The 12,866-nt window shown below is 40.9% G+C and overlaps 1 protein-coding gene across 1 annotated transcript; it reads right to left on the bottom strand.

Annotated features, from left to right (window-relative positions):
- Positions 1 to 1,165: 1,165 nt before the first annotated feature.
- LOC115197222 (nuclear pore complex-interacting protein family member B11-like) lies at positions 1,166 to 11,928 on the bottom strand. The gene is made up of 5 exons (XM_029758590.1): positions 11,576 to 11,928; positions 11,238 to 11,397; positions 8,475 to 9,428; positions 5,821 to 5,892; positions 1,166 to 1,179 (listed from the first exon to the last, which is right to left on the bottom strand). Exons 1-5 carry the CDS (start codon positions 11,777 to 11,779, stop codon positions 1,166 to 1,168), a joined length of 1,404 nt encoding a protein of 467 aa, XP_029614450.1. The 5' UTR covers positions 11,780 to 11,928.
- Between the last annotated feature and the right edge of the window lie 938 nt (positions 11,929 to 12,866).

Here is a 12,866-nt window from a genome sequence, read left to right as displayed (position 1 = left end):
AGGGCCAGTCTGCAGTTGCAACATCCACTTTTGGATTCTTGAAGAATATAATTTATAAATGCCTCATGAACATAGGGTACGGCAGTTGAACTATCAGATCCCCAAATATTTTTTTCTACTCCAATGTTTGTAAACAAAGTAAACATACACTAGCATGTGTCAAACTCATTCCACGGGTGAGACGAGTGTCTGCGGGTTTTTGCTCCTCAAATGATTGATGAATTAAGGTCACTAATTAGTAAATAACTCCCCTCACCTGGTTGTCTAGGTCTTAATTGAAAGGAAAAAACAAAAACCAGCAGACACTAGGCTCTCCATGGAAGGAGATTGACACCACTGGACTATAGCCTGGAAACATGGTTTAAACTATGGTTACATTTCTCCAGCCCCATCCCTCTGCTTTTTACAGAACCACTGGACTATAGCCTGGAAACATGGTTTAAACTATGGTTACATTTCTCCAGCCCCATCCCTCTGCTTTTTACAGAACCACTGGAATATAGCCTGGAAACATGGTTTAAACTATGGTTACATTTCTCCAGCCCCATCCCTCTGCTTTTTACAGAACCATTGGCAGGGAGAACGATTTGTTTCACCTGGTGATTTCCGATTTAAACATTGTTAAACTAATGTACTGTGCTTGTGTGTGCTTATTAGTTTAGTTAATAAAAAGGTCATCCTTGTCTTCAAGTAATCGTTTGCATCCTGATGGAGCTACATTAGTCATGGGCTTTAAAGTCAACGATTCCTTATGTATGTATGAGATGTAGTACTGAGTACTTTGACCAGTTACTTCTTTACTCTCAAGGAGTTTGAGAGGGCTACTTTACTTGTACTTGAGTACAAGAACTGACTCCCATCAGCTGCAGATGAAACCGGTTAGTTGAAAAATGTTGCCTAGGATCTACATGCATTCGCAATGAATCATCAAAAGTATGGACACAGAATGATTGAAGTGATTATTGTATTTTATTATGCTGACCCAATTATGACCTATGACATCTTTTGGGAAGAGTAAGGCATAGATAGCCCTTGTGTGTTAAGCTGCAAACTTGGAAATGTTCCTATTGAAATGGGGATTGTCCCATCCTGAACAGGCCAGTTGCAAGTAACATGCTACTATTAGCAACACCGTATTATTAAAATTAGATGAAAAAAATGAAAGTTATGCAGGCAGGTCTGACATAGTGGGAGAATTGTGAACATGCACGTATATATGTGTTGTCACAGCGTTTGGCCACGTCTTCGGTTTGGTCGATCGGTCAGAGGTTGTTTTGGTTAAGTTCATTGCAATGCCCGTGACGTAATAGACTGTTTCTACATTTTCTGATCACATTTTTAAACTATTCATAAATTATTCTTGCGCAATGTTACTTTCATTTGAATGTCGTAAACAGTGTCGGATTCTATTAAATAATTGATCCAACAGAAATTCTTATGTGACAGAAACCGGAAAAGTTGTGAACTACAAAGGTGGCGCCATTTTGTAGTTTTTTACTTACCCTAACCGGTTTGTTTTTTTATCAATATCTTCGGCAATATCATTCTAATTGATGTGTAGAATGATCTGTACATTCATTAGGACATACATAACGCTGTACTGCATCAGCACATGCCAATTCAATGTCTGAAGTAGTGCACTTTCTGAAATGTGTTTTTCGTCAAAACTATTTCAGTTTGACGTGTGATTCTTTTGATTTAATAAGGACCCCTTACTACACCTTCATGTCAAATAACTTTCGGATATGTTAATCTATTCTTGATAAAAAAAATCAAAGTTTGGGGAAAAAGTCAACTGTTGGTGGCGCTACTGAGCACCATGGCCACCAGGGGTATGGGATTGCATAATTATGTTTAATTCATGCACAGGATTATTTGTACCAAGCCATAACACTAAGCCCCCCCCCCCCCAACTCTTACAAAGATTTCCTAGGGGTGTATAAAGGTTCATGGCAGAAAACAAATGCACGTATAGAAATGCTTATATAAACATTGTTACATCGATATTGACGCTTCTAGAAGTTCAAAAATAGACATTCAACAGTCTATATGTGGCCTTTCAACCCCTATACCCATAACCACACCTCTATTGCCATGGTCCTCAGCCCATCATATTCCTGATAAGCAACAATGATAAATTAATTCTCACTGCCTATTAAAAAAAAGCAGTTGTGAAATTATTTGGCTTTCACCTTAATTAAATATTTTCCTGTGTGAATTTAAGTATGCTCTCTCTAATTCTCTCTCTCGGAGGACCTGAGCCCTAGGACCATGCCTCAGGACAACCTGGCATGATGACTCCTTGCTGTCCCCAGTCCACCTGTCCGTGCTGCTGCTCCAGTTTCAACTGTTCTGCCTGCTGCTATGGAACCCTGACCTGTTCACCGGACATGCTACCTGTCCCAGACCTGCTGTTTTCAACTCTCTAGAGACAGCAAGAGCGGTAGAGATACTCTCAATGATCGGCTATGAAAAGCCAACTGACATTTACTCTTGAGGTGCTGACTTGTTGCACCCTCGACAACTACTGTGATATTATTTGACCATGCTGGTCATTTATGAACATTTGAACATCTTGGCCATGTTCTGTTATAATCTCCACCCGGCACAGCCAGAAGAGGACTGGCCACCCCTCATAGCCTGGTTCCTCTCTAGGGTTCTTCCTAGGTTTTGGCCTTTCTAGGGAGTTTTTCCTAGCCACCGTGCTTCTACACCTGCATTGCTTGCTGTTTGGGGTTTTAGGCTGGGTTTCTGTACAGCGCTTTGAGATATCAGCTGATGTAAGAAGGGCTATATAAATACATTTCATTTGATATTTTTCGTGGACAACTAACCTAGAGACCAAGCAGATAGACGGTCTGCCTCTATGCGCTAAACATGTTGCATGCCAATATCACTCAGGCGTAGGCCTATATCCAACATATTTAATGCAGGTAAAGTAATACATGTAATAATAGCATTATGTATACTGTATATATAATCTTTATATATGTAATCTGTTGATTTACACGTAGGTCTATGTATTATAATATATAGCCTAGCTGCGCCTAGCCTATGGGCCTATAATAAACTTGGATAAGAATTGCGAAGTTCAAGGTCAGTAGGCCAAAATGCTTTCCCAAAATGCAACATTCTCATCACTTTTGATGATTCTTTTCTCATTACTGAGACATTCACTGAGTACTAAAGTTGATCAGCCCAATCCACAACTAATGTATCAACATTGTACTATGTGCCTAGGTCTCTGGTCAAAAGTAGTGCACTTTCAAGGGAATAGGGTGGCATTTGGAAAGAAATGATCCAGTACCTTTATCCATTGAACTAACATTCTTCCAGAAGACAGAAGTAAACAAGTGAACATTTAAATCTCAGCTTTGCATTCATTTGTTCCAAACAGAATGTTGTAGCTTTGCTATATTGGAAAAGGCCCATGTAAAATGAAGAACTGTGTATGTTAACTTGTGCGCCTTTTCTAATAGTGTGCCGGCGTTTTATTTCAGGACTACGGACAGCTACTGTTAGCAAGTGCGGCAGAAATGCAGGGTATGCCGTGGCGAGTTCAGAACCACGGCAGTGGAGACTGGAGTGTCACTAACAACAAAAACGAAGACCACAAACTTATGTTTGCCTACTGTAAACATTGGCATTTCAAATCACGACATGAATCTGATTTTCAACAACTATCTGACCTACTACTGTTTGATACATATAGCTTGATTTTTTATGTTTGTTCTTTATTATATCAACTGATTGCTTCTGTATGGGGTGCTTTGGCTGAAAGACCAACACGTTTGATCTGGAGAAAAATAGACCATTTGCAAGTTTAATAGTCTTTAGTAAATATAATTGTATCTACTCCATAAGATAATCAGCTATGTGCATTGTGTTATAGAAATAGGCAGACTAAAGGTACAAAATTAGTGAAATTAAACGTATATTTAATAACATAGTAAAATGAATCAAAAATACTAAACTTCTGACTACTTTAATACACGTAAGTGAATTTATCACAATACTTTTGGTCCCCAAAATGGGGGGGGGGGGCGCGCTCTATGTACAAAATGTGCTGTAATTTCTAAACGGTTCACCAGATATGGATGAAAATACACTCAAATTAAAGCCGAGTCTGCACTTTAACCTCAGTCATTGTATAATTTCAAATACAAAGTTCTGGAGATACAGATCCAAAACAACAAAAAATGTGTCACTGTTGCAATATCTTTGTAGCTCACTTTATATGAAGAATATCTAAATGCATATTCTCATGAAACTGATTGAGATCAAACGGTTGGCATGCTGATGCTCCATGAATGTTTCAATGGTAAATCATGGTGAATTTGGCCAACCATTTATGATTGACAGTGATACATGTGAAGGGAGAGTGAGGAATAAATTTGTGCATAAAGTAGGTTAAAACCTGTTAGGGACAGACGTTCCGCTAGCGGAACACCTCACCAATATCCAATGGTATAGCGTGGCGCGAATTACAAATACCTCAAATGCAAAAACTTCAATTTTTCAAACATATGACTATTTTACACCAAGACAAGACTCTCCTTTATCTAACCACATTGTCCGATTTCAAAAAGGCTTTACAACGAAAGCAAAATATTAGATTATGTCAGGAGAGTACCCTCTCAAAAATAATCACACAGCCATTTTCAAAGCAAGCATATATGTCACAAAAACCAAAACCACAGCTAAATGCAGCACTAACCTTTGATGATCTTCATCAGATGACACTCCTAGGACATTATGTTATACAATACATGCATGTTTTGTTCAATCAAGTTCATATTTATATCAAAAACCAGCTTTTTACATTACCATGTGATGCTCAGAACTAGCATACCCACCGCAAACTTCCAGTGAATTTACTAAATTACTCACAATTAACGTTCACAAAATACATAATTATTTTAAGAATTATAGAGACAGAACTCCTTTATGCAATCGCAATGTCCGATTTTAAAATAGCTTTTCGGTGAAAGCACATTTTGCAATATTCTGAGTACATAGCCCGGCCATCACGGCTAGCTATTTTGACACCCACCAAGTTTGGCCCTCACCAAACTCAGATTTACTATAATAAAAATGGGATTACCTTTGCTGTTCTTCATCAGAATGCACTCCCAGGACTTCTACTTCAACAACAAATGTTGTTTTGGTTCGAAATAATCCATAGTTATATTGAAATAGCTCCGTTTTGTTCATGCGTTCAGGTAACTATCCGAAGGGTGACGCGCCGGCGCATTTCGTGACAAAAATGTTCAAAATATTCCATTACCGTACTTCGAAGCATGTCAAACGCTGTTTAAAATAAATGTTTATGCGATTTTTCTCGTAAAATAGCGATAATATTGCAACCGGGCGATAGTATTTATTCAAACACTGAAAGTAAAACATGGAGTCGTCTCGTGCACGCGCGCTCCAGTGTCATTGTTCTCAGAAGGACTACTCACAAAAACCCCTGCTGTTTTTCGCCCAGAGACTGGAGAGCTCTCATTCCACTTTCTGGCGCCTCCTAAGAGCCAATGAAAGCCTTAGAAAATGTGACGTTACAGCAGAGATGCTGTATTTTTGATAGAGATGCCCTAGAAGGAGAACAAATTGTCAGACAGGGCACTTCCTGTTTAGAATCTTCTCAGGCTTTGGCCTGCCATATGAGTTCTGTTATACTCACAGACACCATTCAAACAGTTTTAGAAACTTTAGGGTGTTTTCTATCCAAATCTAATAATTATATGCATATTCTAGTTTCTGGGCAGGAGTAGTAACCAGATTAAATCGGGTACGTTTTTTATCCGGACATGAAAATACTGCCCCCTATCCCTAACAGGTGGAGAAACGCGGTCCTCGGCCTTGATCCAGTCATCGTCCCATTTCTTGCCACTGTAAGACAAGAAAGAAAACATAAGGAATGTCATGTTTTTAAGCAGAAATAGAAAATAAATCATTCAATATGTAATCGTGAGCAAGGGTTGCACCTATTCCTTTCAAAGGGTTTTATGATTTTTGGTTAAACCTAATCGGATGTTTGTCAAGTGCCTCCTTCTCCTCTCAAATATAATATTTCAACTACATAAAGTACCCAAAAGTATTCATACCCCTTGGATTTCGCCACATTTTATTGTGTTACAATGTTGGATTGAAATTGATTTAATTTATATATTTTTTGGGAACAAGCAACTCAAAATGGTGTACTCTAATGTCAAAGTGGAAGAAAATGTAGATTTTTTTATAAAGGCATGCCTAAATTAGTTCACAAGTTAAATTTGGCTTAAATCACATAATATGTTATATGGACTCAATAGGGGTTAACATTATTTTTGAATAACTACCCATACCTCTGTACCCCATACATAGAACATCTGTAAGGTCCCTCAGTCAGGTATTGAATTTCAAGCAACAAATACCAGGGAGCTTTTCGAAAGCCTCATAAAGGGCAGTGATTGGTAGATGGGTCACAATAACAAATCAGACATTGCATATCTCTTTAAGCATGAAGTTAATAATTATGCTGTGGATTATGTATTAAACCACCCAGACACGTCAAAGATAGTCGTCCTTCTGAACTGAGCTGCAGGACATGAATGCAACTGCTCAGGGGTGTTACCATGAGGCCATTGGTGATTTTACAGTTACAGGCTGTCATGGTAGAAAAACTAGTAACGCCACAATAATGACTTAAACTACAGTGAAAAGAATACAAATATACAGAAGAGAAAAAAAAATCGAATCATGCATCTTGTATGCAACAAGGCACTGGAGTTAATACTGAAAAAAACTGCAAAGGAATATACTTTCTGGCCTAAATGCAAAGCACTGGGAGAGGAATCCACCTTTCAGAAGTACAATAACCTACAACACAATGACAAATCTACACTGGAGTTGCTTACCAAGAAGACAGTGAATGTTCCTGAGTTGCCAAGTTCAAGTTTGGACTTAAATCTGATTGGAAATCTATTGCAAGACTTTTAAATTGTTGTCTAGACATGATCCCCAACATATTGACAGAGCTTGAAGAATTATAAAAAGAATAATGGGCTAATTTTGCACAATCCTGGTGTGTTAAGCTCTAAAAGACTTACAGCTGTAATCACTGTCAAAAGGCGTTTCCAAGGGGTCTGACTACTTTTGCAAGGCACTGTAACATCCAATACCAAGGTACAGCCAAAACCATATGTATTTGAGGAGTGACGCTAAAATGTGAAATTTGGATCGATACTCCAGAATTTAGTATTTTAAATAAAAGGTTTCATTTACTATAACTTTAATACACTTTAAGTGAATTTGTCCAAATACTTATGGCTTATTCAAATTGGGGGGGACTATATACATAAAGTCATTTTATTTCTAAATTGTGAAAAGGTGACCTGTACTATCGCCTCATATGAAACATTTGATTTCAAATCCAAAATGCCGGAGTTTAGAGTCAAATTGTACATTTTAGCGTCACTGTCCAAATACATATGGTGTTGAGTGTACAGTATATCCTCAATACATATGGTGTTGAGTGTACAGTATATCATCAATTCATTCTAGATTAGATGAAGTAAACATACCATGCAGAGCATGGCTTCCACCTCACTTTCTGCTCCTGACCCTTTATTATGCAACAAATACAAATGTCTGTTTTATTTTAAAGCTGCACTATGCAGAAATCGCACCGCAATGTCATGGTAGCTAATATCAGCTGTTTGAAGCTGTTGTACAAAACCAAAGTAAGACTCAATAACAAAACTTAAGAACGGTAAGCATAGAAATAAGGCACACTATAGAACAGATCTACTGCTTCTTAGACTTGCTTTCAAGTAGAATGATGATCTGTAACTAACATTTCTATGTGAATTTGGTCGGGCCACCCAGAAAGTTACATATTGCCACTTTAACTACAAGGTCTATGCACTGCAAGTTAACTACAATTGTTGTTGCACTAGGATTAGCCTGTAAATACAGTCACAGGAATTTCAATGTTCTGCAGATTTCCCTCCTTTGAAGTTCTATTGGCAAGAATCTTGAGAATAGGGAAAATCGTTTGCCCCGGATGCACTGGACACTCAAACAAATGCATGTATATATTTAATCACCACCCACCAGAACATGAATAAAGTTAGCAGGACAGTCAATTGCATTATTCATTTTCCATCTATGCCTAGCCTTAGACTACACTCTTAGAAATTGTTATTTGGCTGTCACCATAGGAGAACCCTTTTTGGTTCCGGGTAGAACCCTTTTGGTTCCATGTAAAACCCAATAGAGTTCTACCTGGACCGAAAAGGGTTCTCCTTTAGGGATAGCCGAAGAACCCTTTTGGAACCCTTCTTTCTAAGAGTGTACAGTATGCCTGCCTCCTGAAAATTAGGAGACCATCAATCACTGGAATTGTTTTATACATTTATTAAAAGCATAATTGAAGTTATTGACATCATTAACATTTATGAATAAACAATATAATTTACATTCTAATTTACCTTTTTGCATGTAGTCATATTTCCTCTTCCTTGGTCGGGGTTGGATGGGGTTGACTGTGTCATGCTCAGCGAGTTGGAGGGTTTTTTGAGGGTGACAGGACTTTCTCTCCGTCTTCTTTGGTTTGGTGTGGGTGTAGCTGGTCTCCTGGGCGGTGGGGGATATCGGGGGTTCAACCTGGTTGAGGATGAGGGTGTAGCTGGCATCCTGGGTGGTGGGGGATATCGGGGGTTCAACCTGGTTGAGGATGAGGGTGTAGCTGGTCTCCTGGGCGGTGGGGGATATCGGGGGTTCAACCTGGTTGAGGATGAGGGTGTAGCTGGTCTCCTGGGCGGTGGGGGATATCGGGGGTTCAACCTGGTTGAGGATGAGGGTGTAGCTGGTCTCCTGGGCGGTGGGGGATATCGGGGATTCAACCTGGTTGAGGATGAGGGTGTAGCTGGTCTCCTGGGCGGTGGGGGATATCGGGGATTCAACCTGGTTGAGGATGAGGGTGTAGCTGGTCTCCTGGGCGGTGGGGGATATCGGGGATTCAACCTGGTTGAGGATGAGGGTGTAGCTGGTCTCCTGGGCGGTGGGGGATATCGGGGGTTCAACCTGGTTGAGGATGAGGGTGTAGCTGGTCTCCTGGGCGGTGAGGGATATCGGGGGTTCAACCTGGTTGAGGATGAGGGTGTAGCTGGTCTCCTGGGCGGTGGGGGATATCGGGGGTTCAACCTGGTTGAGGATGAGGGTGTAGCTGGTCTCCTGGGCGGTGGGGGATATCGGGGGTTCAACCTGGTTGAGGATGAGGGTGTAGCTGGTCTCCTGGGCGGTGGGGGATATCGGGGGTTCAACCTGGTTGAGGATGAGGGTGTAGCTGGTCTCCTGGGGGGAAACTGTATCAGACAGTTCTTGGGCAGCAACAGGAGGAGGGTTTGAGGGTTGTATTGTGGGGGTATGGGTGTTGATTGCCACTGCGAAATAGAACATATTAAGGAAATGGGACAGACAAGTGGGCAACAGTTTCCAATTGGCAGAGGTGAGCATGTATATTTAAGCAAAAAGGCCCGAGGGGGTGTGGTATATGGGCAATATACCACGGCTAAGGGCTGTTCTTACGCATGACGCAATGCGGAGTGCCTGGATGCAGCCCTTAGCCGTGGTATATTGGCCATATACCACAAACCCGAGGTGCCTTATTGCTATTATAAACTGGCTACCAATGTAATTAGAGCAGTAAAAATAAATGTTGTCATACGGTCTGATATACCAAGGCATTCAGACAATCAGCATTCAGGGCTGGAACCACCCAGTTTATAAATAAACTTCTACACAGGATATGTGTAAAGAATGTGTTGAAATGTTGCTCTCCTGAACTAACTCCTCTACTTTAATAATAACAATAATTATACATGAAACATACATAGCTTTACAATTGTAGAAACTAACAATCAATAATCTAACTAAACAACAGCAGACTAAACAAAAGGAAGAAAAACATTCAACAAAATACTTTGGCGCAAACATGCATTTTTTGTCCTGATCTTGTCCACATTCTGATTGTACCCACATTTTTAGAAATGCGTCTACACATGGTCTTATCAGTCCACTGTGTCCGCATTGTGAACAGATTTACTGGTCCCGCCTTGTATGCTAATTCTTTGACAGATATTCTTTCAAAATAATACTTATTTATTTTAAGACACATATATATATTCCATGATTTTAGAAGGCAGGATGATTTAAATGGTTTTACTGTCAACTCCAGACGTGGTCAGGAATATCTGATCAAAATGCTTCTTTTAATCGTCTACACCTGTCTGAAAATGTGGGAACAATCAGACTGTGGACAAGATCAGGACATATAATGCATGTTAGAACCAGGTATAAACGGGGCTAAATAGAGGTAAGAAGGGCCCAAGGAAAGGGTGTGATGTGTGAGTGAGATAGCAGGTGAGTGAGCAGGTGTTGCGCATATGTGTGAAACAGAAAAGGTGTGTGTGGGAATGGTAGGCCATGGTGAAGAGGTGGGTTTTTAGGCAGGACTGAAAGATGGACTTAGAGTGACGGATGGCTGGAGGAAGGGAGTTCCAGAGCCTAGGAGCAACCCTGGAGAAGGCCCTGTCACTGAAACTCAGGAGCTTGGACCTGGGGATTTTTTATTTTACCTTTATTTAACTAGGCAAGTCAGTTAATAACAAATTCTTATTTACAATGACGGCCTAGGAACAGTGGGTTAACTGCCTTGTTCAGGGGCAGAACGACAGTTTTGTACCTTGTCAGCTCTAACCACTAGGCTACGCTGCCGCCCCAATGACAAGTTGGCCAACTGTGGTTGAGCGGAAAGAGCATGAGGGCTGGTAGGAGAGAAGAAGGTCAGAGAGGTAAGGGGTAGCAAGGTGGGGGAGAGCTTTTTTAGGTCAGGAGGATCTTGTAATTCATGCGGTGGGAGACAGGGAGCCAGTGGAGTTCACAGAGGATGGGGGTGATTGATATGCTGCCAGGATGATTTAGTGGGTCAGAAGATGGGCTGCTGAGTTTTGAACCATTTGGAGCTTATCGAGGGTGTCTGTGTTAGTGCCAGGGAGTAGTGAGTTGCAATAGTCTATTCAGGAGAAGAAGAAAGCATGGATGAGAGTTTCGGCCCGCAGGACAGGAGAGAGAGAGGCTGACTTTGGCGAATTTGCCTAAGTGGAATAATTCGTTTTTTACAGTCTGACGGATGTGGTGGTTGAGGGATAGAGTCTTAAGGTAGACAAACATACATATTTCTGTCCAAATACCTTTCACAATTGCCTCATACAACCTTTGGATTGCTGCCATTGAGGTCTGATTCACCATACCGCTGTGAGGACACAGTGCAGTCGACGGCAAAATGTTATCCTTCTTCCTCTTGCAGAGGAGTAGCAGGGGGTGCACTCCTACCTTGTGGAACCCATGTACCTGGAATCATTAATGACAAAATAACTTCCAGAAACACAACAAATATCAGTCAAATAATGACATTTAGATTTACACTCTTAAATGACACAATGAGACAGCAACAAATAAGTGCATAGGGCCTATCATATCCCTAAGCTAGAAATGCAGAAATCTTTTTAGAGGAAAACATAAAGCTTACCAGCTTGTTTGCTGCATTAACCAAGGTAGCATATCTTCCATGTTTCATTGTCTTATTTGCCCATTCATCTGTAGCCTTCCTTTTTTGGGCCTCTAACTTGACCTTTAGCTGGATTGTTGCACCACAGAACTTGCACTTCTTTGATGCTACTCCTATTGATGTGTTACAACTAGGACACAGTTTACGGCTGGAGCCATTCTGCATGAAAGGTGGATACAAAAGTGTCAGAAAGAATAGTCCTATACACAACTTTGACTGATGGAATGCACCAGGGAGGTCCACTCTGGCAATGGGCTTGAATTGACAAGGAGAACTAGAGACTGAGATAAAAACTATACTAACAATAGCAATTAATAAAGAGAGTTTGGCCAACTAAGCAGCTAATGTTGAGCTCACATTAAACATCAAGCCCTGACCCTTCTCAAACCCACTAAAGAAGTGCTGTGTGTGTGTTTGAAGGTGACATGGGTTTCAATGACTCAGATCTGATAATGGACCTTGTCTAGTAATAAAACTAAGCCTGAGGCTTTAACATGCCACACTGTAACGTGTCATACTAACTGTTGACTACTATTGTAACCTAGATGTAGGCTACCTGCCATAGCCTCAGGTGCACAGTGCAATGAGTGTCATTAGTTGGCAGATGAAACAATACCTGGGCCAGTGGGATTTGGTTACTTATTTTACGATACAATTTTTTAAATAATCTCCTCCAGTTGGTTTGCATTTTAAAACTACAACCTGGTTTGTTTTTGAAAACACAAGAAATGGGGAGAAAGCTGAATTAAAAGAGAAAAAGTCTCCACTTACTTAAAATGCAGCCAGAGGATGGATCAAGAGATCTGTATCAAGAGGATGGATAGAAAGAAGAGAGAGATAGAGAGACTAAAGGTGTCAGCCGTGGGTCTGAGTGGTCTGAAGAGAAGGGTGGTAGGTGTGGGTCTGAGTGGTCTGAAGAGAAGGGTGCTAGGTGTGGGTCTGAGTGGTCTGAAGAGAAGGGTGGTAGGTGTGGGTCTGAGTGGTCTGAAGAGAAGGGTGGTAGGTGTGGGTCTGAGTGGTCTGAAGAGAAGGGTGCTAGGTGTGGGTCTGAGTGGTCTGAAGAGAAGGGTGGTAGGTGTGGGTCTGAGTGGTCTGAAGAGAAGGGTGGTAGGTGTGGGTCTGAGTGGTCTGAAGAGAAGGGTGCTAGGTGTGGGTCTGAGTGGTCTGAAGAGAAGGGTGGTAGGTGTGAAGAGTCTTTATTTGGAGCTGCAAAGTAAAGAGAATAACAAGTTTAGAATTGTATTTCACAGCT

The sequence above is a fragment of the Salmo trutta genome, chromosome 1 (genome assembly GCF_901001165.1).
Source record: "Salmo trutta chromosome 1, fSalTru1.1, whole genome shotgun sequence".
NCBI classification, from domain to species: Eukaryota; Metazoa; Chordata; class Actinopteri; order Salmoniformes; family Salmonidae; genus Salmo; species Salmo trutta.
The sequence above is the reverse complement of the archived record's forward strand: the minus strand, read 5'-3'. Positions and strand labels throughout refer to the sequence as shown.